The 23587-nt window shown below is 42.3% G+C and overlaps 1 protein-coding gene across 1 annotated transcript in view; it reads right to left on the bottom strand.

Moving 5' to 3' along the window:
- Positions 1 to 282: 282 nt before the first annotated feature.
- The window catches only part of YY1 (YY1 transcription factor), a gene marked incomplete at its 5' end in the record, with an annotated part of 38578 nt that continues 15273 nt past the window's right edge, over positions 283 to 23587 (bottom strand). Inside the window, 4 exons of the mRNA XM_014525385.1 lie at positions 283 to 1452; positions 4054 to 4212; positions 6295 to 6355; positions 18516 to 18678. Coding sequence (XP_014380871.1) covers positions 1270 to 1452; positions 4054 to 4212; positions 6295 to 6355; positions 18516 to 18678 — 566 coding nt within the window. The remainder of the gene's footprint in view (positions 1453 to 4053; positions 4213 to 6294; positions 6356 to 18515; positions 18679 to 23587) is intronic.

Raw genomic sequence — 23587 nt, 5'->3', positions numbered from 1 at the left:
TTTCCATTTAAACACACACTAAATGTTACCTATTATGGTTCTTTACCTTGACTAAGCAGAGAAGCACAGTTAAGTAGGTCAGAGCATCATTCCACTTACTGACTAGTTGCAAGATACCCAAAAGTCTTTGAAAACATTTCCAGTCTCCCCGTTAACAGTTAATTTGAATGCAAGTCCTTCCTAAGACCAGGATTACCACCAATTCTGTTCAACAGTACCAGAACCCACCTGACGTGTCACTGCAGATGTATCACGTCAAAAATCATTATAATGAATGCAAAGTAAAGGAAACTTGAGTTTTATTTAGCTTCCAATTTCTGGGAGGTTCAAGAACTATAATTGCTCTGGACAACAAAAGAATAGACTGTGCTTACAGATCATTTTCTGCCATATTCTTTCTTTCGGACCACTGTTTTATTGTTGCCCTTTCTATTACATGGGATGTACATATTATCAGGTGTTAATAAAAGGTCAGTGCCTGTACAATACATTCTACAACTGAGCACCACTTTCCGTAACTGAACAGGCAAAGAGAAATTACACTGAACATCAGCATCTGGCAGTATTTTTCCAAAAAAAGTGACTAAAATGGGTTTAAATTGATTAACACTATTAAATCACATCTAATATTTGATACTACATGATTTCATTACAGCTATACGATACAATTATACAAAATGTGTTAACATCAAAGAATACAACCAAAATTAAGATAGCAAACAAAACCTATATAACTTTTTTTTCTTTACAGGAAAATACTTTTGAAGTATGCATGTAACTGCCCATTCTTTTAAAGAAAATCTACTGCAAGCAAAGTTATCAACCTCCAGAAAAATCACACATAGCATTACTAAGCATATCCCCAAAAAGTGTACAATATGCACACTTGGAAAATACAAAATTAAAAAAATTGTAAGCAACAGGTGAGCTTCATATTTATAAGAATGTGAAAAGAAGTCCAATTTTAGCACTGTTGTATAAAGAATTGTCTTTTTTGATACAAGTTCGTGAACCGTCCCTTCCAGTTGGGACCACACTTTACAAAACACCGTGTTCTTGAAACTGGATTACAGAGCAAGGTAGAGCATCTTAGCAACGTCACCTTAAAGTTTATTTTTATTTACTACTTATCAAAACATGTCCTTTAGATGCGTAGGGTTCTTTTTTTAAAATTCTTTCTAGAAACAATATACAAAGGGGAGGCATATTTATTCCCAATCATACTCCTGTAAGATGCTTTGAGTTCAAGAACTTCTTCCATGCTTACTTTCACTGGTTGTTTTTGGCCTTAGCGTGTGTTAAGATGTGAGATTTCAGGTTAGTTGACTGAGCGAACTTCTTATTACAGCCATCAAAAGGGCACACATAGGGCCTGTCGCCAGTATGAATTCGCACATGTGTGCGTAAATTGAAGTCCAGTGAAAAACGCTTTCCACATCCTTCAAATGTGCACTATTGAAAGGAAAGAGCAAAGGTTAAAAGCTATCTCCACAAAAGCAACAAGTATTTGCCAAGTCAGCAAGCGATTCTTTGAATTATTGGACTTTCTGTATAAATAAGAAAGCCTGATTTTGCTATCCAGTCTCACAAAGCTCCCATTAGGACCAGCAGGAGTTCTGCCTGAAAACCAAATGTGCAATGATATCCAGTCGTGCAGTTATTACACCCGATTGTAAATGTTTCCTTTAAGTGGTAACTAAAAACAAAACAGTATTCTTCTCAGTAATACTAAAAGACTATTGTGAAGAGGAATTGTAAGAAAGTGAAAGATCAAACTTGCAAGAAAGGACTTTCAATCTATGCTCCCTCTTCACATCCCTAAGGAGATATATTTAGCTAAATTAAGAACATATAAAATACAAATAAATCAACTATGAATGACAGCACAGCAAGATAAGCAGAGTTAGCTTGAGCCACTGCTTGTTTCCACTGAAAGGTGAACGAAACAAGTTAGAATTACAAAACACTGCACCCTAAATCCATGCTGAAACTGAAGCTGTGGTGCAGACAGAGGATAGCACATGACTTGTTTAGAGCATGACACCAATTCCGCATGACACCAATTCCCCATTATGTCCCCCCATTATGGCTGTCTCCTGCTTTCTGGGAGGAGGGCAAAGAGGGAGAGGAAGGAGGGGAAGGTTTTAAAAAAATGGAGCTGATTCTAATTCCTGAAAGTCTAAGTTGTTTTGTGACTTTGTCTGGTTGAAAAATGTGCTTGCCTTAGTCATGGCAGCAGAGGCAGAAGAGGCACCAGAACCTACTTGGTTCTAGAGTGGATTGCCGATTACTGTGAGCAGCTCTCAACTTCACAACTTGGTGCTCTTTATTCACCAACTCAAAGCTGCTAGATTCCACTGGCCTTCAGCAAACACTGGAAGACCCATCTTCTCCCACAGGTTCAAAGAAAAAAAAAAAAAGGTGAATGCGAATGCATATTTTTATGACTTTATACCCTAGAAGGAACAACTGGAACCTGGCCTAGGATCTTTTTTCATGCCACAGAAACTGCAATGCCATGTATGAACCCCGACTCCTCAGTCACAAGATTAATTTTAGAAAAAATATTGGTCAAGTTCCATGAAACTTGAGTAAGTACATGAAGTACATGAGTAACTGAGGGCCATCTAACAACTTGGGGCCTCAATTCAAGTTACTGATATCAGCCTTTTGTGGCAGTTTGTTTGAAAACTAGAAAAAAAACAGTGCAAATACTTGTAGTTTTTCTAGTCTGAAAGAAATATGCACAGAATGAAATTCCAGAAGTATTTTTTGGTATTTAGAGAAATTATTTTTTCCATGAAAAAAGTCTGTACTTAATTGTGCTAAGAAGCACATGTCACCAGGTACTTCTTTTCATGTTGCTCTATTCAGAGCCTATATTGTTTAATGATTGGGGACCTCTTGTGGTAGAAGTTCAAGTGACTCCTGAGGATATTCAGTGGCTACATTTATAGTTAGTTAGTGCTCATGACAAGACTTAAACATTTGGATTGGTCAGTGGTAAATCAAACAGCCCAAGCAGTCTCACATGACAATAAGAATAGTTCTCTCATTCAGAATTAACTTTTTTTTAAAAAAAGTCTGGAACCTGGAGGGTAATTTCCTAGTTTATAAATATATTTCAAAAACAGCTTCTAGGAAAATAAAAACCCGCATTTCATACAGTATCATCTAACTTCACAGTCTTGATCTGTGACTCTAGATGGCTAATGAGACTACTGTTCTTACGCTACCGAGCAAAATCCCTGCAACTTTGTGGGAAAATGCACATTAGAAGGGAGGAAGTAAATGTGAATGATTCCAATGATCCTGCAGTACTACTGGCGAGAGGCCTTGCCTGGAGTACTGCATATAATTTGGGGCCCCACCCTTAAGTAAACTGTGGATGGATTGGAAAGAGTCCAACAGTAAGCCACAAAAATGATTACAGGCCTGGAAACCATGATTTATGAGGAAAGACTGCAAAGAACTAAGTTTTAACTTGAAGAACAAGTCACTGAAGGGGGGATTTGATAAGTAGTCAAAAAGATGAAGGAGATTATAAAGACTATGGAGATAGCTGCCTCTCCCTGGCTGTAGGGGACAGGACTACAAACAATGGCCTCAAATTGCAGCAGAGGAAATTTAGATTGGAGACTGGGAAAAGCTTTCTGACTATGAGGGTGGTCAGGCATTGGAACAGACTATGTAGAGAAGTTGTGAAATCTTCACCCCTGGAAATTTTCAAGAGGAGATCAAAAGGACACTTGGCTAGGATGGTTTAGACAGGGATGATCCTGCCCTGAACAAGGAGGTATTAATTTCTTTGCAAGCTATCCAAAACCCGAAACTGGGACAGACTGATCATGACATTTAAAATCATGTGCTGCTAGCAAAAATGCACCTGCTTCCAAAAAATGTACCTAGAAATAGAAATCACAGTTCCATTTAAGCATCCATACTTAATGAACAGAGAATTTAGGTCTATAATAGCTCATTATAACCTACACGCTTTTCTTATTTCCAAATGAAAACTGCAGTAGTAATGCATGCCCAGAAATGGGCCGTTACCTGAAAGGGCTTCTCTCCAGTATGAACTAGCTGATGTCGCTTTAGTTTGGAGCTCTCCACAAAGGCCTTGCCACATTCTGCACATACGTGTACTCTAGGACCATGAGTGTGCAGATGCTTCCTCATAGCAGAGTTGTCCCTGAACATCTTTGTGCAGCCCTTCAAAAAGAGAACAGTAAAACAATTAACAGATGAACATTCAGTTATCAGAACAAGTTTGTCTGCCAAAACATTGTAATTTTAAGGTAAAAGGAAACAAAGTTACCTTAAGTTAAAAGCTAATCCTAAAAATGAACAGCCCCTCTAACTCCACTACATATTTTAATTGTAAACACACTCACAATAAAAGTTAAATCACACTAGCATATTGCTGATGGTCAGTAAATCAGTTTAAGGAGCTGGAATAAAATCACAAGCTCCTCAACTTGCCCCACACAATAAGGCAAGATGTGGTTAGCTCTGTTACTCTGCCCTACCTTATAACCATGCAATGAGTGAACTTTGTTAGTCAAACTAACACAACTTCCTTCCTGTGAAAGAACAGGAGCACAGATATACTGAAAGTGTTCAGTTTATACCACGTCATGAACTAACAAAAGGTAGGACGAGATCGCTGCACTACTACCCATCTTGGGTCTCATTCTTTGATGTAAATGGAGTTTTTCTGCCTCTTTACCTCCTGCTCCCCCCCTCACACTTCCCATTCCCAATAAAGAAAAAAGATCTCCATGACATGGCAGGTACAGAAGAAAATCTGCCTCAGAGGGCGCTGATGAGGTTTATCTGACAAAATAAGATCACAGACAGGACAGACTGCTAGTGGCCATGAGGCACGGAAGAATGTAGACAACTTGTTTTTGGAGATGATGGTACACCCTAGTCATGATCATTTAGTCCCCTTACTTGTGGCAGATTCTGCACCTGTACTTCATGTCTGTTACTACCGAACGTCACATTTACTGAATGTAGTGAGATTTGCATCAAAATACCACCTAACTATAACAGTCCTTGACTAATCCTTTTTCTGCACCCCACCAATTCATTAAATTCCATTCTGTAGTTATTGGTTGCCAGGATTTGAAAACTAGAGAAATGAGGGTAATTTTTATAGATTCTCACTATCCAAGATATCACTCTTCATTAATATTCACAAATCCTTTAAAATTCTACCCAATTCTTGCACTGCACATTTCCTCTGCCCTTTTAAAAAAGAACTTGACCTTGCTCACCTGTTGCTTCATCTACTGTGCTTACGGATGTGAAAACCCCCCAAAACAGTGCTTTATTTCCAGTTTGGTGTGCCCCCATGCTGAGCACAGCTCATGCCCAGAAGAGGCATTGCATTAGTTTGCCCATGCTTGCCCAATGTCTGTATAGCTCGCACACTTCAGCGGGGCTTTTATCCAATAGCTGATTGAACCCGCTTTTTAGATAAAAGTGCCAAAAAGCCTCACTGAAGTGCCCAATCTATAGACACTGGGGAGCTGGGTCACACTGATGTGCTTCCTCTTCTGGTAAAGCACTTTTTATCCCCTTCACATCTGTCATCAGCCTTAGATCACAGGACTATGGTTTCAATAGTTTTCAGAATAGGTCTCATGTCAAAGTGCTTTAAATGCCTAAAGACAACAGAACATCACAAAACTTTAGGCTAGCACTGAAAAGAATGCATTTTTGGTAGCCACAAGTTTAGGGACATACTAACCCTGAGAAGGAATTGCAGTTTCTCCCCTTAACTGAAACAAATAGCCACAATAACCCAGCTCTTTAAAGCAACCTCTTCAACTAGAAGGGAGTCTGAAATGCTCTTTACACTTACTGAATGAAGCATACCAATGTAACTTCATGTGATCAGGATCATGGAACCAGCAAGTTGCAGCTATATAGAATTTAAAGTGATATGCTTCCTATGGGTTCCTTCCTACTTCATTGATCCTGCAGTCCAAGCAAATATCAAGCTACTCGGACAAAGGATCCTTCCACCAATCTTACGACCACCTAACACACAAACAAGAATCCTTTCCTGGGCAGAGACACCACCATTTATACAAGAATTTAAAATAATCCTTCATTATCTGGAAATGCCCTCTGAAAAACATCCTTTCAAAAACTCAGTTAAATGAGCAAACCTTGATATTTAGAATAAAATCTTCAGTCCTATTTCCCAACAGAAAATTAACATGAGCAAAAATTTGATTCTTACAAGCAATTCACCACCGAAATACCACAAGTTCCACTTACTTTGTGAGGGCATGCTATCGTTCTTGGAGCGTCATCTTCTTTAATTTTTCTTGGCTTCATTCTTACAAGAAAAAAAAAAGGGGGGGGGGGGGGAAGGGAAGAATAAGTGTTGGTAAAGCAGGTAGAAACTACTTTCTTAAAACATTTTCCACATTACATACATCTCAACAGTGCTCATGTGGACTAGAGAGGATTTAGCAGGAGCCTGGGCAGGATTTTAAAAAGGAAGACACAGTCACTTAGTTTTTTCAAAATGACCATGTTTTATCCTGACAAACTCTAAAATCTGTAGACGTTTCCATTAGTAACAAGATACATAAAAACCTTCACACTTTCAGTCTTCTGAACACATTAGAAATGTCTTCTTACCCTATGCTAACTGTGGCCTTCAAGATGTGCTTTTGGCGTGCATACACCTGTACACATCTTGGTACCACTGCTGTAACCTAATACCTTTGCTCTCTCTTCCAGCCTTCCACTAGGCCATTAAAAAAAGTCTCACTCCAACTCATCCTCAGTTCCTTCACCACTACTGAAATGCGCTATGGCAGCAGGGAAGGAAAGCAGACCGTGGAATCTATGGGGACAGAAAACACTGTTGCTTAAGGTAAGTAATTGTTTTCACTCCAAAAAGCATCACACAGGCAATCTTTTTTGTGAAAACAAGCAATTATCCATTTGCTTGGAGGTGGACACTACCTGCCCTACAGAGAGATTACAGAACAAGCCTGCCAAAGCAGACATCTGCTCTGGAAGCCTATGCTCATGAACCATGTCTTGAGAGTTCAGACATAGCCGACCTACAGCTTTCAGAAACAGGGACATTCTTCCAAACAAACAACTGAAGCTGCCTGAGCTCTCCTATGTGAACAAGTACAGCTAGTCTTATTAGTTCACAGTATGTACTTAAACAGCTGGAAGACTGCTTAGTTAGACAACACCATCTAACCCATAACTCCTTCTGCACAGGCCAGGTCTGGGTGTGTTCCCGAATTAGTTTTCCCTTTGCCATGTCAGGTACATGAAACAGAATGAAGCTTGGTTTGGGGGCAGAGAACCTGGAGAGCCAAAAAACAATGAGTCACTTGAAGACCCCAGAATAGGAAACTTGGTACCAGAGAATAACTCCACCTTTAAACCCTAAGAAGAACCAAACCACTTGCAGAGCCAAACAGGCCCGACACCAGAGAATCTTGCTTCCCTTGTTTGTTAACATAACGCACAGCCATGGTGTTGCCTGTTAGCACACGGACTATGGACCCCTGAAGTAGCCCTCAATGACAGACTGTTGGCTCCTAGCTCAAGGTTTATGAAAAGAGAAGCTTCCCAAGGGAATTCATGGGCCCTGAAGTCGAAGATGTGTTCCCCCAGGGTGAAGGCATCTCCTAGCAATGAATTCATAGGCAGGGATATAGCAAATCTCTTTTACATCTGTAAGACTTTCCACCAGTTTGCCAAGAAAAGGACTAATGAATATAACTAGTGCATCCATCTAATATTTGCAGACTGGGTGCAAACACAGAACTCAAGCACCTTTGCATGGAGTCCAGGTGAAATCCTACATCATGTAGGTGCACAGCACTGTTTCTCCCAAATTCAGGAATGCTTCCTGTAGAAAGTAAACTCTCCCTAACCTGGAACATAACCCTGTTTTTATGAATTCTATGTTCCGAGTCAGAATAAGTGCATTTCTTTCTCTGAATGAGCCCGAACGTGGCAAAGATTTTTAAGGTTACTTGAGACAAGCTTATCACTTGTTGAGGTAACCATCTTCATTCATCCAGTCACTGAGGTATGAGTAAACCTAGATTCTTTGTCTCCTTAGAACAAACCACTACAACTACACATGGTTAATGAGAGCAAGCAAGTCGTTGCTCTGATAGCAAGATGTTCCTACTAGAAAACAGAGGTATTGTTTCTCAGCTGGATTTATGGTTATATTAAAAAACAAACAACAATAGGCATCTTGCATGTTAAAAGCCATGAAACCAGCCTGGGGGCTCTAAAAAGGAAATTCTGGAAACCAGACACCCTCAATTTGAAAAGATTAATTTGTTAACACCTACTGAAAGTAAAGACTGTAATCATAATCCTCTTAATTTCTGGGGTTAAAAGATAAAGAGGGATAACAATCCCTGCTCTCCTTCTCCAAGCGGCAGAAGGGACTTGCTTCTTGTTTGGACAGTACATCTCCAAGACATTCCTGAAAATGGCAAGGAAAGGGCAAAATACTTCCTTTTATAATGTCCATAACTCTAGTCTGAGGTAATCAGAGTCCATGCTTCCCAGAAATACTGAAGATAGTTACTGGAGAACAGAAGATAAGATCTCCTGAAGATGCCGCTAGGTTCTCAACACCGGCTGCTTGTTAGGAAGACACTAACTGTGCAGCAGGACAGGCACAGGGCTGAAACCTCTTCTTCCTTCTCAGCATCCTCAACGTTCTTTGAGGTTTTAGCAGTACTGGGGAAAAGACCACTGCCTGAGGGAAGTCTGGTTTTATGGGCTTCCTTCTTGAAATCAGGAACTATTCTAGATTCCATTAAGAAAGAGAGGACCACATTAGTCTTTGACTAAAGATGTCTCTCTGAAACCAGGGAACAACTGCTTGGACCTCTCTGGGACACTCTGAGGTTACACTTTGAGGCTGAAACCACTAATGTTACCTTAACACACACATCCAGTAAGATTGTCTCTTGTCTTATGAACTGTCCATCAGACATGGTCTGTAGTTCTTTTCTGTCTGAAATGGCCTGATTCTAATGGCCATATATATTTTGACAAAAGTACTTGGCTGCTGACCATAAGCATCTGCAGGCTGTCCAATTAGCTTTCTGTATTCAACCTCTCTGGATCACAAGCAACCCTGTTAACAGCTGGTAATGAAATCACAGGGTTGGAAGGTCATCTAATTTAATCCTTAACAGTACACTAGCCACTTGTCAGGAACTTGATCTCTCTTCAACTCAGAATGGACCCTGGTAAGTCTCTTACAGGCTCTACTTTTAGGTACAGCAGGTTTGATGGAAGAGTAAAAGATGTTCCCCCTGCAACTTCCCCAGAAGGATATTTAAATTCTCACTAACTGAATGAGAAAAGACCAAGCTGCTGTAAATTTTTCTTCTTTGTACTTTTCTTCCTCCTGGTTCTTCACAATAAGACTAGCTGACCTGACTGCATTCAGCTCACCTCTGCAGGGTGATCAAACTGTGCAGGGGCTACGTGAATCCAAGCAACCATGAAAACACTACTGGACCCCCTCTAGCATAATAAAAGGAAGGATGACGCAGAAATGGAAACTGGGTCAAGGGGCATCAACTAGGCTGTTCACTGTGAAGCCTGGGTAGTTTCTTGCCATCTCTCATGCATCCCTCTCCACAAATATCTTCCTGACTTGCACTATGCTTCCTTAAGAGTGAAGGTACTTCTTCTGTACAAGGTTCAGTAAGGATATAAAACAGCATCTGTCTTCTAGGGAAGGGGGCAACTCCATAAGGAGGCTCCCTAACTTCTTGAAGCCACACAAGAGAAGCAACATATAGCATATCACCCAGGAATGTCCCCCTCCTAATATAAGACACTTACCTAAATTGCCCATTATTATAACAATGAAGCTTCAATAGAAGCAGGTTTAAATCTTTGGCATTTTGCTTCTGCTACACAGGGGTATATGGACATGTAAGATGTGGGTACATGTATAACCAAACACCAAGAAACTGTGTGTTTCAAGCTAGCAGTATGAAATAAAGTGGCAACACACAGAGAAGCAACGCACATATTGCATAGGTTCTGTTGTGCTGCCATGCGCCATATGAACAAACTGAGGGACAGCTGGGTTTGCCCTTTATATCCCTGGATGCCTATATACTCCAAGGCAGCATTCAATGGTTGTGACAGACAGGTAGGAAAGTGGGCAAAAGTCCTGGGTGCTGCCTCAGGGAAGGGAGAGGGTGCTCAAGGGAAGCTTGGGGAGGGAGGGGGGATGGGGACAACCTCAGCCTCCCTCTCCCCTTGCACCTTCCTTGAAGCAGCTCTAGGTCTGGCAGCAGGGAGGGCAGAGTAGCAGCAAACAAGTATGTACGTGTTCAGTGAAGAGCATTCTGGGAAATGCAGTTCTAAACAGAGGTTTTCTGCCACTAAACACTGGAGGGAGGGGAGGAAGAGAAGAGTGTTTGGTCCCCTTGACAGGCACATTGACAGTATAAAGTGACATCTCCCCCAGGAGCAGAAAACCTCCAGGTGCTGCTGCTGCACCTGGTCTGCCTTCCCTCCCAGAGCTAGTCACAGCAGAGAAGGTTCAAGGGGGAGGGGGAGCTGCCCAACATGCAAAACTGGCCAGTTATGCCTTTAGCACTCAGACATACCCCAAGCCAGCTCAGTGCACACCACCCATCTGCAGAACTGGAGCAGGTTAGCAGGGTTCAGCCATTTTACTTCCCTGAGAATGAGGGCTTATTAATTCAGGTGCAACACTGCTTTAACAAAGCTCTAATACTTCTAGTACCAGGGCTAGTATGTACAGAACTAGCTTGGTGTACCTCTACAGGGTGCTGCCCTATGCCGTTGGCATCTTCTTAGCATGTGTGTACGATCTCAACAGATACTGCTGACCAAAAGAATTTGATCTTGCTCACCAACAAGAATCTGTGAACAATCACTCAAAAAACTTAAATTTTATATTGAAATGTATTAGAAAAAGATGTTGGTCTTACTTTAAAATTAACTTTCTGTAAAAGGTGACCACCAGACTAGAATCTGGGCTGCTGCTCTTATTTATATTGTTGCAGGTAGCTCCACCCTCGCTGGTGGTTAGACTTTTGGGTCCCACCCAGTAGAGCACCTCTACTGGCTCCGTCCAAGTTTTCATAGCCTGAAATATCAAAAACAGAACTCTAGCACATTTAAAACAGCTACAGACATGCATTGATACCTGGGTGGAACTTCCAGTGTGATGGTCACCTTTGCAGAAAGTCAGTTTACATGGCAAGACCAGGATTTTCTTTTCTGCAGCAAGCTCTGGTATGTGTGTTATGTCTTGCAATACCCTAGGATGAATTCCTGTCATAATACATGAGTCTGGAGAATTAAAAAATGTGCTTCTTGGACCACAGTCCCTAGGACACCACAATAAAAGATCAGGTGGGCTGCTACATATTTTAAAGTGTAAAGTCACGGTTTGGACTGACGAACAACTGGTTGCCTAGCAGACCAACTCTCTAGAAACAGATTATTTTCTGCACAAAGACAACAAAGAAAAAGGATTGAGAAAAAAAAATAAGCAGAGATTAATGGACTGATTGCTCTAGAAAGCTACACTGCGATTGTTCAGCATCAGGAAGTAGTGGTTACAGAAAAACAAAAGCTAATTCTAGCTCCCCCATCCTCCTAGCCGAGAAGGTATCTGCCAAGAGGGTTGGCCTGACTGGAAGTCAGTGTCTACAACGTGGGGTCTAAAGGAGAAGACCAACGGAAGGTGCTCTCTCCACTCCCTCAAAAGCACCATAAAGTAGATGACACAGATGGGAAAACAGCTGTCAAGCCACCAGGACATGCTGCTTTGCTCACCTTCTCTAGTATCTCCTTTCTTTCCTCTTTGGCCCTTCTGTTCTCGAACTCGCACTCATTTCTCATCCCTAACAACACATAGTTTTCAGGCTGCAACTTTCTCCAACATGTCCCACCTCCCCAGCAGTCTTTGAATGATGAACAGCTGCTACAACTTCCCTTGTGTTTGGCCTTCTCTCCAAAAAGAGACAGAACAGGAAACTGTATTAGGTGTCAATGTCAGCCACTACCATTCCTTCTACATTCATTCCCTTCACTCCAATACACCCCCTATCCAACTGTGATAAAGGATCAGTAATAGAAAAACCACCACAGTGGCTATAAGCCAGTGCAGGATTTCCCCACCCCAAGGAGTTCCTCATGTAGGCGGCAAGACTAGCTTTAGAAGAATTTTGTAAAGGAGTGATGCAAAGCTGCCCTCATTCTTTCTTGCGAAGGCTGAAGAAATCTAGGTCCCTCAGTCTCTGCTCGTAGGACCTTGCCTGCAGGCCTCTGACCATACCTGTGGCCCTCCTCTGAACTCTCTTATGATTCTCCACAAGCTCCTTGAAGTGCAGCGCCCAAAACTGGATACAGTACTCCAACTGGCCTGACCAGTGTTGCATGAAGAGGAAGCATCACCTCCCTGGACCTCTTTATCATGTATCTGCTAATGCATGATAAAGTGCGGTCAGCCTTGTTGATCACTTCGTCACATTGACAACTCATGTTCATCTTGGAGTCATTGTTGACTCCAAGATCTCTTTCTGCTGTTGTGCTGCTGAGAAGGTCCTCCCCCAGCCTTTAAGTGTTGGTGGTTCTTTTTGCCCAGGTGCAGCACTTTACACTTGTCTTTGTTGAACTGCATCCTATTTTGTTCTGCCCATTTTTCCAACCTGTCCAGATCTGCCTGGATCCATTCCCTATCCTCTGTGTTAACTTTGCCCCATAATTTGGTATCATCTGCAAACTTGGACAGGGTACTCTCCACCCCCTCGTCCAAGCCACTGATGAAGACATTGAATAGTACTGATCAGTCCAAGGACCGAGCCTTGCGGGACTCCACTGCCCACATCTTTCCAGGTCAATATCGACTCATCTACCACCAATATCTGGGTGCGACCCCTACACCAGTTTGCCACCCACCTGACTGTGTAATCATCTACATCAGAACATGTCAGTTTATTTACGAGAGCAGAATGAGATACCGCATCAAAGGCCTTTTTAAAGTCAAGTAGATGGCATCTACCTCGACTCCTGCGTCTAAGCATTTTGTGACCTAGTCATAAAAAGAAACAAGGTTAGTCAGGCAGGATCTACCTGCAACGAACCCATGCTGATTTCCTTTCAGCATTATTTTCCCTGCTGGGCTTCCACAAATAAGATCCTTCATGATTTCTTCCAGAGTTTTCCCAAGGATAGAGGTGAGACTAACTGGCCTATAGTTTCCCAGTTCCTCCCTCCTCATCTTCTTGAAAATAGGGACCACACTGGCCCTTTTCTAGTCCTCCGGGACCTGACCGGAGCACCATGAGTGCTCAAACAGCCGTGCCAGTGGCTCTGCTATGACACTAGCCAATTCCTTCAGCACCCTTGGATGAAGTTCATCCGGGCCTATTGATCTGAACACATCCAGCCCCTCCAAGTGCCTGTTCACCAAGTCTGAGCCGCCTGTGTCTATCTATGATCCAACTGGGAGATTTGTCTTGGTCTGTGTCTAGGAATACAGATGCAAAGAACTCACTGAAGAGCTCAGCTTTGTCGCGCTCCCCCCCGGTCACCAACTGCCCTAGTTTGTCCTGTAGGGGTCCTATTATGTCATTCTCTCGTGCAACAGAGAGAGAAACCCTATTTTGACCCCTACACCTTTTGTACATATTTTCTTAGAAAAGAAATTCTTTTCAGGTTTACTATACTTCAAGTTCTCTTTGGTTGAGAAAAAGGATACCATACCAGTGCAGATCACAGATAAAGGCCTCCCGGGTTCTACCAAAATTAGTGACCAGAGCACTTTAGGCAGTGGCAAGAATAGCACTGCTGACATTGACTTCTTTGAGTTTCTATTCCTTTGGGAGCTTAGGTCAATATCAAGGGCAATGGTCATAGCTGACCATCATTCAAACACAGCTAGCAAGGTCTAAAGAAATAAAGCTATTGCGATATGGGGCGTGTGCGCACAAGGGGATAGAACAAAGTAAATGACAAAAAAGAGGGATCAAAAAGAATACACCAGAGAACAAGGAGGCAAGGGAGAATGGAAACTATTCAGATTCAAGGCTAGGATGAATTGTACCCTTTTATTCCTGTCCCCCATTATGTCTCCACTTAACAACCCTGTCTGTGCCTGGCTATCTTTAAACCCCAGAGCCTGTAAAATATCTGGAAAAATCAGTAATGCTAACTTTACTAACCAAGTTTTGGGTTTTCTTGAAGGTAGGGAATAAAAGCAAAACAAAACCAACTGCTTTTCATAATAGCCAGAATTACAGCCATCTCACTTGGTTAAGCATTTGGCTTAACTCCAAATCAGACTAAAACTAAGCATTTTCTTGAATTTAAAGCAGGGGCAGAGATACTGCCTGCAGGCTGGATCCATTCTAAGGAGCCCTATTGTCCAGCCCACAGTGCAGCTTATGGGTCTCAGACTGGACACACATGCATTATGGTACTGGCCTCAGCCTTGTGCACTAGATCCAAACATGGAGCTGGTCCATGGGTCTGACCCAGCCCAAGAACAGGTTTCATATCACTGATCTGGTCCATGGGACCCACTGAGTTTGATGCCTCCAATTTAAAAGGGATTACTCACCAGGGATCCTAGTTCTCTCCAATAAAACAATCCCCAAATTTCAGATTTAAACAAGGAAGCCAAAATCCATATTTTTCCATGATTAAAATGAAATGCCACTCATGTATACACATACATGACTGATATTTCATTTTAATCAGAGAAAAACGTGGATTTTGGGTTACTTTTTAAATCTGGAAAATTATCAGCCACACAGTTTGAGTCCGTTAACATTTCTGTGATCTTGTAACAAACTCTACCAGTACTTTCAAAAAATGTTGTAGGAAGGATTAAGTGGTATGGCCATTTTACAGTTATTGTCATTTGTTCATGATAGAATATACTGCGACTGGACAGTGCAGTTCAACCCAACACATTGCTATGGTGCAATCTTAGTTGTCTTTTCATGACAGCAGATAAGCTACTTCCCATGCATAGCTATACTCCAACTATGTTTAATAGTGTGTCTAAGATTCCTGTTGCACGAGTCAGCAAGAACTGAACACACAAAATAAAACAACATGACAATTACATGCTATGAGACAATGTGGCTATTCACTCTACCAGCGCCACCTGCTGCTCAGCAACTAGAAGTATCCAAAGGATTAGGACATTTTATTTTGAAAGGCAATGGCACCTAAAAAATTCAAACAACGGGGAGCTACCTAAATCCCAAAATCCTACCTGAATTCGACTGCTACTAAACATGAATGTAACCTTCACCTACAAGTATTCTAAACAGCAGGTCACAAAAGGAAGAAATCAGGTTGGCCAATATTTAAGAAGTGTTGAATTTATCAAAGTTGGTTTCCAGGAATCAATGCAGATGCCCCAGTAAATATGGCCCTAAATCAAAAGCAGCTTTATGCTTAAGCAAGCTGAATGTGGCTTATTTCTGAGTAGTGACTCCTGGAAGTCACTACTACACTACCCCCATCAATTTAATGAATAGAGCCATTAGCCAGCATGGCAGCACTGCACCTATACAACACCAGGCAAAAATAAACAAAAAAGTGGCTGAAGTCTAAATATCTGCTGGGTACCATCAATTTATATCACATGCATTTGACATTTTATATTAACAAGTAGCAAATGGATTGTTACATATGAAGAACTACAATCTTTGTTCATGTTGTACACTGAACAGCCATCTTTGGCCAGTTTTCTTGTTTCCTCATATAGCAAAATTATGAAAATATTACTGGACAGTAATAACCCCAAAGGGGTACAAGATGCAGGGAAGTTTGAGAATTAGCGACATATCCAATCTGTCATATACAAATGTATATCAACAGAGTCTGACCTGCTCGCGTTAGTTACAGCAAACATATAAACTGTAGGTAAATCAACTTTGGGGCTTTTTTTTTTTTTTAAATAGTATCCTTATGATGTTCAGATGCTGCTGAGAAGGCCATAGCATATAAACAGATAGACTTCTTTAAAAAATTACTTGCGAAATATTTTTTAAACATTCACATAAAAAGGCAGATCCTAACTGAATAGTAACAAAAATAAGATTTTTGTTAAACTGACGGTTTAAAAGTCAAAGCAAATATTTAATGTTTTGAAATTAGTTCTTTAGGATCAATACATGGATGAATCCAACACAAGCAGCACTGCTTCAAAAAAGCAACTGTGGAATGTTCTGTATAGACAGATACATCTTGGACCAAAAACAAAACAAACAACTGCAACAAAACCTCAGCTTGGCAAGCCCAAATATGAAGGCTGACTTTTTTATGCTGCCTACCTCAGGGTAATTTGGCTGAAATTTGTATCCTGAAACGTTCAAAGATTCTCAAATGAGAACGTGGAAAGCACCACATTAAGTTCTCAAGCTAAAAAGAATTTCTTACAATGATTTCATTGAGAGGCTCTAGCTCGTGCAAGGTCCAGTGCAGGGAATTACGCTGGGAGGGGGAAAATACTAATGTCAGAATGGTACCTTTTACTAGGCCTGCAAAAAGCTACTATAAACTGCTTGGGGAAGGGATGGGATAAGCAGTTTAGACCTCCCCTGTAGAGATCTGCTCCAAGCTGCCAGCAGGGATTCTGCATACACTTTCCATGCTTCACTGCCACAAAACTCTATACCTACCAAACATCACATGTACCACCCTCAGATTCTGCCATATTCTACCATGGAAATGAGCACAGTATTCCTGCAGTTACACCTTCCAGCTTCCTGGACAATATAGCATCAGAGATGCACACAGTCAAATGCTGTCAGTGCTTAACCAATAGTGCTTTGGTAGCACAGGGTAGAGGTGATGACAAAGGCTGACAGCAACAGAAACTATGCTAAAGGAACATGATCAGACAGAAAAGGTCTACACACATTCCTCTCAAGAACTTGGAAGAATACTGGATTTCATAGTCAAGATCCTTCTGGCATCTGGACAAAAGCTGTGAATTTCACTAATAAAAGGTTCATCTCTTCCCACCCCCATACCTGTTACTTATGGGGGTGAGGTAACTACTACCAGTTTGTTCGCTCAAGTCATAGAAGTCTGGGCTGTGGATCTGAAAAGCCTAACTGATGATGACCCTGGTTTTGCAGAGAGAATTTAGTTTTCCCACTGTATACAAAAATAAAATTACAAGTTATAGAAAAAAATATTGAAGATTTATAGTTACATGCTCAAAACTGAGGAAACCCCAGACATAAAGCTGCACTTTATGAGACTACAACCTTGTGGAAAGAAAGAAACTGTGCACTTAATTAGATACACTGACAAAATGCACACACAAGAGAAACCAATTAATACTGCACGGGCAACATTAGTTCTGGAATTTCCTAACCTTTCAAGTGCTTGACTCAGTACCTAACATTCTACTTGTGTGGGCTTTAAGAGGCAATAATAAAAGCAAACAAAATGAAAGTGGTTTTCTTTTACTAAGAAATATATCAATAGCCTGAATTTGGTATCCTATTCCAGTTGAGATAGTGAAGCAATAGAAGTGAGCTGTAGAACCAGTGAAAACCACTACAGGTTGAACTGATTACAGATGAAATAACTGAATGGAAGTTCAGACTGAATACTAGCCTTTTCGTATTGTCCTGAGCAACAGAGTGATTGGTCTGGTCAAAGGAAGTGCCACCCCCTCATTTGCATTTTTAGATTTTCTCTAGCCATTTGAAGGCCGATAAGCTACAGATTGAGTTCATCAACATTATTAGTACTTTTGGGCTGAAAAGAAATGAAGACCAGAAGTTCTGGCATAGATTCAAAACAGATTTAAAAGGCTTTCATATCTGAAATGTGTCACAGCAAGGCTGTCCAACTGGCCAACATGCGGCCTGTGGCCTCCCAACTGGCTGCCACTCTGCCCACTGCTCTTGCCAGCTGCAGCAGCCAGGGTCTCCACGCTGCCTCTTCTTCCTCCAGCTTCTGGTTCCTGCCCTTACTCCTAGGGCCAAGGTGGTACAATAGGACAGGGCCAAATTCCCTGTGCTGTGCGGCAAAGGGATGTTAGGATCCCCACGCTGTGTGCTGCCTCTGCAACATGCCTGGCCAGGAAAGGGGTAGGGGTGTTGTGTGCATGGTAGGGGGAGCCAGGCTGCCTGCAAGGTGCGTGTAGTGGGGGGAGGATGACTAAGCCCTAAGATCTACAGCTCCACACTCCATGCAGCCCTGTAGTACAGTACTGTCAATACTCCTTGCTTTCAAAGATCTAAACTCCCGTTACACAATTCCCTGCTTTAAATGTTCTTACCTAAGATATTAAAAATCACAATGGACAGAAGTCTATTATTATGTCTACCTACCACATATTCAAACTTTTTTTTTCCTTTGTTCCTTTTTTTTTTTTGAGATTTGAGGAAGCCCAGAATGGAATGATATTCATCTTAAAATAAAGTTTCAACTAATGCTCTCTTGCAACTTACCTAGCAAACTCCGCCAGCTGTTTGGGGTCTGACAGGTCAATGCCAGGTATGCCACCAGGAGGAAGTTTCTTTCCTGTCATGTACTCTGAGTAATCTGGCGGAGAATTCTCTCCAATGATCTGTTCTTCCACCACTGTTTCATGGTCAATATCTTTTTTGTCATCTGAAACAAACAAAATAGCCCTGGATATTTAGTATACATTAGCTCAAATACCAGGCAAAATCTTAAGTAGGTAGGATTTTTTTTTAAATGCAAAGTTAGCCATTGCTACATTTCTACTCTAATTTGCCCTGGTGTTTACCAGCCACTTCCAATTCACCTGGCAAGAGCCTAAAGGAATCAGAACAATTTTGCAAAGTGCACATACACAGCACACTTTCAGGTGGGATGAAGGGAAAGCACAGAAGATAGCAGCACAATTTTCAGATGCATGTCCAAACCTAACAAAAGTTACAGAAAACAAAGTAAAAACATACTAAAAGTAATGCATACCTATTACAAGCTACATGTAATATGTGGAAAAGTATGTAAATGTTACTCCTCCAGAAAGTACCCTGAGAGGCAAAATACAGTAAAAGCCCTGCTTTCTGGCATGAGTAGGGAATGGGGGTGCTGGTAATCTAAAAATGCTGGTTACCTGAGACACAGGGGTTTCTGGCTAGACAGGGGGGAGGGGGGCAGGCACCATGGCCACACATGGAGCAGGGGGTGGAGGTAATGGCAACTGCATACAGAGTGGCTGCAGCACAGGGTGGAAACAGCAGCATACAAACCCACTCCCCCCAGAAATTCTGGTTAATAGAAATGCCGGTTAGTAAAATGCCAGATAACAAGGCTTTTACTGTACTGAGGATCCACCAGAGCATTTTAATAACTTTTAGCCTCAAAGGCACCCCCCTTTGTAAGTTTTCACAATTTAGCAGCACCCTATTTCACAACTAATATAAATACAGCATAAATATTATAATACAGGCTTTAATTAATTGTATATTAATTAATGATGCAATTATAAATTGTTATTCTACAATAGTATAAAATTTCTTCAGGCTGCCAGTGGGGAACGTTCCCTGGCTCTGGCCAGCCCTGTGCATGTTTGGGTACCAGGGACCAGTGGGCCATTTTCTTCCCTTAATTAACCCCAGGGCAATTCCATCTGCCCACCCCCACAAACCAGAGCCTCATGGCTGTAATGGAAGGAGGGATGCCTAAGGGTAGGACCTGGATGCTGGGTATGCCCAGCTGACAGGGACAAGGTTCCAGACTGCCCACCTAGCACACAGGGAGGAGGGGGCCTTTGGGAAGCAGAGACTGGGGGGGAGGGGCAGAGGACTGAACCTGGCTATATTAGTTTGGCAATCCCCAACTCAGACAGACAGCCATCATGCAGACCTGATGTGGAATCAGCTGGCCATGTCCTTCAGCATGTGTGGCAGGCAGGCCCAGAACAGAGCAAGTGAGAAGCCACACCACCTTCCTGTCAAATTGGGCAAGCCACACACACACACACACACACACACACACACACACACACACACACACACACACACCCCCCCCCCAGGCTGTAGACAAGCACAGACTAGGGCCACCCAGAGAAGGGCACCCCAGAGCACCATTAAAAGGACTTTAGAGCACCCTAGGGTGCTGCTGCATTCCAGTTAAGTATCACGAATCTAGAAGACAAGTCACTAATAGCAGGGTATGTACGTTCCATTCTGGTCATCTGCCAGCATCCAACCCTATACCCAAGTTACACCTAACACAGCCAGAACTAGTCACTGACGACAGGAGTGGGAATAATGGATTAACATTATCTTCTCAGCCATGAAAGGCAATAACTGGGCATTCTCTTCAACCTCAGCTTTTCTTTACATGTTGCTTGGCTGTACCTCTCCAAGACTTGCCCCTTCTTACATCTGATTGTGAAGAACCAACCTTTCCGCTTTCCATGTCTCATCTTTGTGATTGTAATCCACTATGCCCTTTTCAGCTCTATTCAACACACTACCACACTGCTACATCATTCCTTTCTTCCCTGCAAAGAGAGACTTCCAGTCCTTCTTTTTGCAGCCTTTCACACCCAATCCACTTCCTAACTTCACTATTTTATGGCACCATTGGTCACCCCTTTTCCTCCCCCAATTCAATCAGCAATTTGTTCACCCTTCTCAAGAATTTTCACGCTTTCCTTGTTGCACTCAATTGCTTAAAACACTTCAGGATGCTTTACAGATCAGTCCATATCTCCCTCCAAAGTTCTCCAAGAGTCTCTTCTGCCATGCCATTACAAAAGAATGGCTAGGTAAATGCATTAGAAAGAGCATGTTGTGCTCACCTATGCAAACACAGTTCCACTCTTGAGACAAGTTTTGAAAGCAAAGCTTCAAAAGAAACAACACTATGGGTAGGGTGACCATATATAGTTAAAGGAATCTGGGATGGGGTAAGGCAGTGTGGGGAGGGATAGCCTACAGCCAAGCTCCACCCCTTATATGCAAAGGCTGAACTCCGCTAGGAACAGTCCCTCCCCCCTGCCACTAGCAGCCACCCCGGATCGCAGTCGCTACATGCAGCCCAGGCCTCAGCAGCAGCCACAGCAACAGGGCAGGAGGCTGCTAGGGATGGGCCACCATCCTGGCTTGCCCCATGAAGGTGCCCAAGCTCTGGCCCTGGCCTCCTTCCCTGGCCCACCTCCTCCCCTCCAGCCACTGCTCAGCAGGAGCTGGGTCACACAAAGAGGGTGGCAGCAACCTCTGCTGGCAGCGGCCAAATCCACAACTTTTGCTTCATTTTACACCAACCAGCTGGGAAGCCAGGACAGCCAATGAAAACTGGGATATATGGTCATCCTAACTATGTTCACCAGACCTGCCATTCCAAAGGCATTTGCCACAAATCACAGGTTTCAAGACCTTCCATCATGTCCTACAAAGAAAATCTATCATATCAACAGGTTTCTCTCTCACCCTGTGCATAGAAGAGACCGGGTTCCCTCTTCCCCACCCCATTTTGTAAATAAAGGATAGGGATAATTCAGGTCTTTGATCTGAAAGCTGACAAGGGAGTACTGCTCCCTGCCAGCTCAGCAGCTCCCTTCTTTGAGTTTCTTACTCCCACCAGGCCAGGAGGCAGGCAAGGACCCTGCTGCTGCCCTGCCCGTTCCCCAAATCTGTGAAAAGGACATTACTGTATTTTGTCCCTACATCAGGGGTTGGCAACCCACACTCTTCTCAGGCCTCCGCAAGGAGAAGTGGTAACAGTGCCTGGGTCCTAGAGCCTGCCTGTCCACATGCCTCTGACCCCAACTGGGTCACTCTGGCCCGCAACCTAAAAATGTTGCCAACTGCTACCCTAGATATTTTAGAGGGAGCCAAGTGGCGTCTTCACTCCAGAGAGAAGCCGAGGTGTTCGTCACTGCAGAGTTCAAGCTAATAGCACCAGAAACCCAGAGCCATCTCCCTTCTTTTCACCCACTCGTTTACAAAGAGCTTTCTGAAAACAGGAGCAACAACTTGGTTAATGAAATACTGGTAAACATGGGACATCTTTACCTACTCCAGTAATTATACCCTAACTGAGCTCACAAAGCAAATCAGAAATAATGCCCTAGGTAGAGTAATGTTATTCCCACTGTCCTGTTTCACTTGTGTAGTGCTGCTCTCCCAAGCTGCCTTTGTAGTATGAGCAAGTCGAAAAGAAAAAAAAAAAAAAGCCACAGCTTCCTAGAATGAGATCAAATTCCACTTTGCAGCCAAAATTTAGAAAGACTAAAGAGATGAAGAGCACAACCTCAGAGCATCAGGTATAGCTCCACAAATATTCAGAAAACAAGGCAAGGCAAAGGAACTATAGGGGAAAATATAATGGTCGGGGTAGGTGTATGTCAAGAATATAGAAACAATAAGAGGAATAGGGAAGGAGTAAGAAGACCGCTTAGGATATGTTAGTTATTCTTATTACTTCCTACATTTTACTGTATTTCTTCCATAGCCACCTACTGCTCAGCAAATTAGGCAAAAAAGGACTAAAAGACTTACAACATTACATAAAAGTTGTTAAAAAAGGTGCACACACAAACTGAAGAAGAAACATACCAAAGTAAGGACAGCTCTCTCTAATTTGGAATGGCTTCTTTCAATCTATATCACCGAGCTATTTCTAGAAATGTTACTGCTAGTTTGGGGGTTTAATCTGATCTACCAGATCAAATAGCAGTCCTCTTACGTGTTCAATAATGAAAGAGGGGGAATAAACTCTCTCATTAGGCCTCATTTCTTCTTTTGGTAAGAAAACACACAAAAAAAGCCACACAGCAACAAGTCCTATCGTCCATATTAAACCCAAAAAGCAGCAAGAAAGTGATTCTCTAAAATATTGCTTTCTATTCCTAACAACTTCCATTTTCTGTTTTTTCATCTTGAACAGTACTGAAAAATAATTGTTCAAAGAATTGTTTGATAATTGTTCAAAGAACTAAAACTTAGCCTTTGCTTTTAACCATCTCGGTTTTATAGCACAGGCAGCATGATCCACCACCCTAGTTCCAAAATTGCAGGCAGATAAACCTCAAATTTAACAGCCATGTTTTTCTCAAATGGTTAGCAGCCTCAGGTACAATATTTAAATAACATTTATAATATGCTTAACAGGGCAGTTTCTTTCTTCTTTTTCTTTTTTTTGTTTTAAGCCATACTCTTCCCATAAATTTTATGCACTTCTAAGTTGTTACAGCTTGTCCCAAATCCTTTGGCTGGAATGAATTATGTCTACATCTGAGTTGAACAATTCTGCAAACTCCCCAAACTTATTTGAGCTGTTTTGTGTAGCTTTCACATTCTCCTCTAAATCAAATGCACTACCAGAGGTCTGCAATTCTGCAGAGCCTTTTCATATGGCCCACAGACACAGGGTGGGGGGCTTCTGTGCATTTCAGGAGGGAGGAGTTTGCCTGGGCAGCAGGGGCTCTAGGGCTCCAGCAGCTGTGCAGGCTGGGTTGGAGGTGGCATGCACTTGGAGCAAAGTTCAGTTCAAGTGGCCACCCCACACCTTGCCGACCCCACCACTAGGTTCAGCA

This window comes from Alligator sinensis, unplaced genomic scaffold, assembly GCF_000455745.1.
Source record: "Alligator sinensis unplaced genomic scaffold, ASM45574v1 scaffold1385_1, whole genome shotgun sequence".
Classification (NCBI taxonomy): domain Eukaryota; kingdom Metazoa; phylum Chordata; order Crocodylia; family Alligatoridae; genus Alligator; species Alligator sinensis.
The sequence above is the reverse complement of the archived record's forward strand: the minus strand, read 5'-3'. Positions and strand labels throughout refer to the sequence as shown.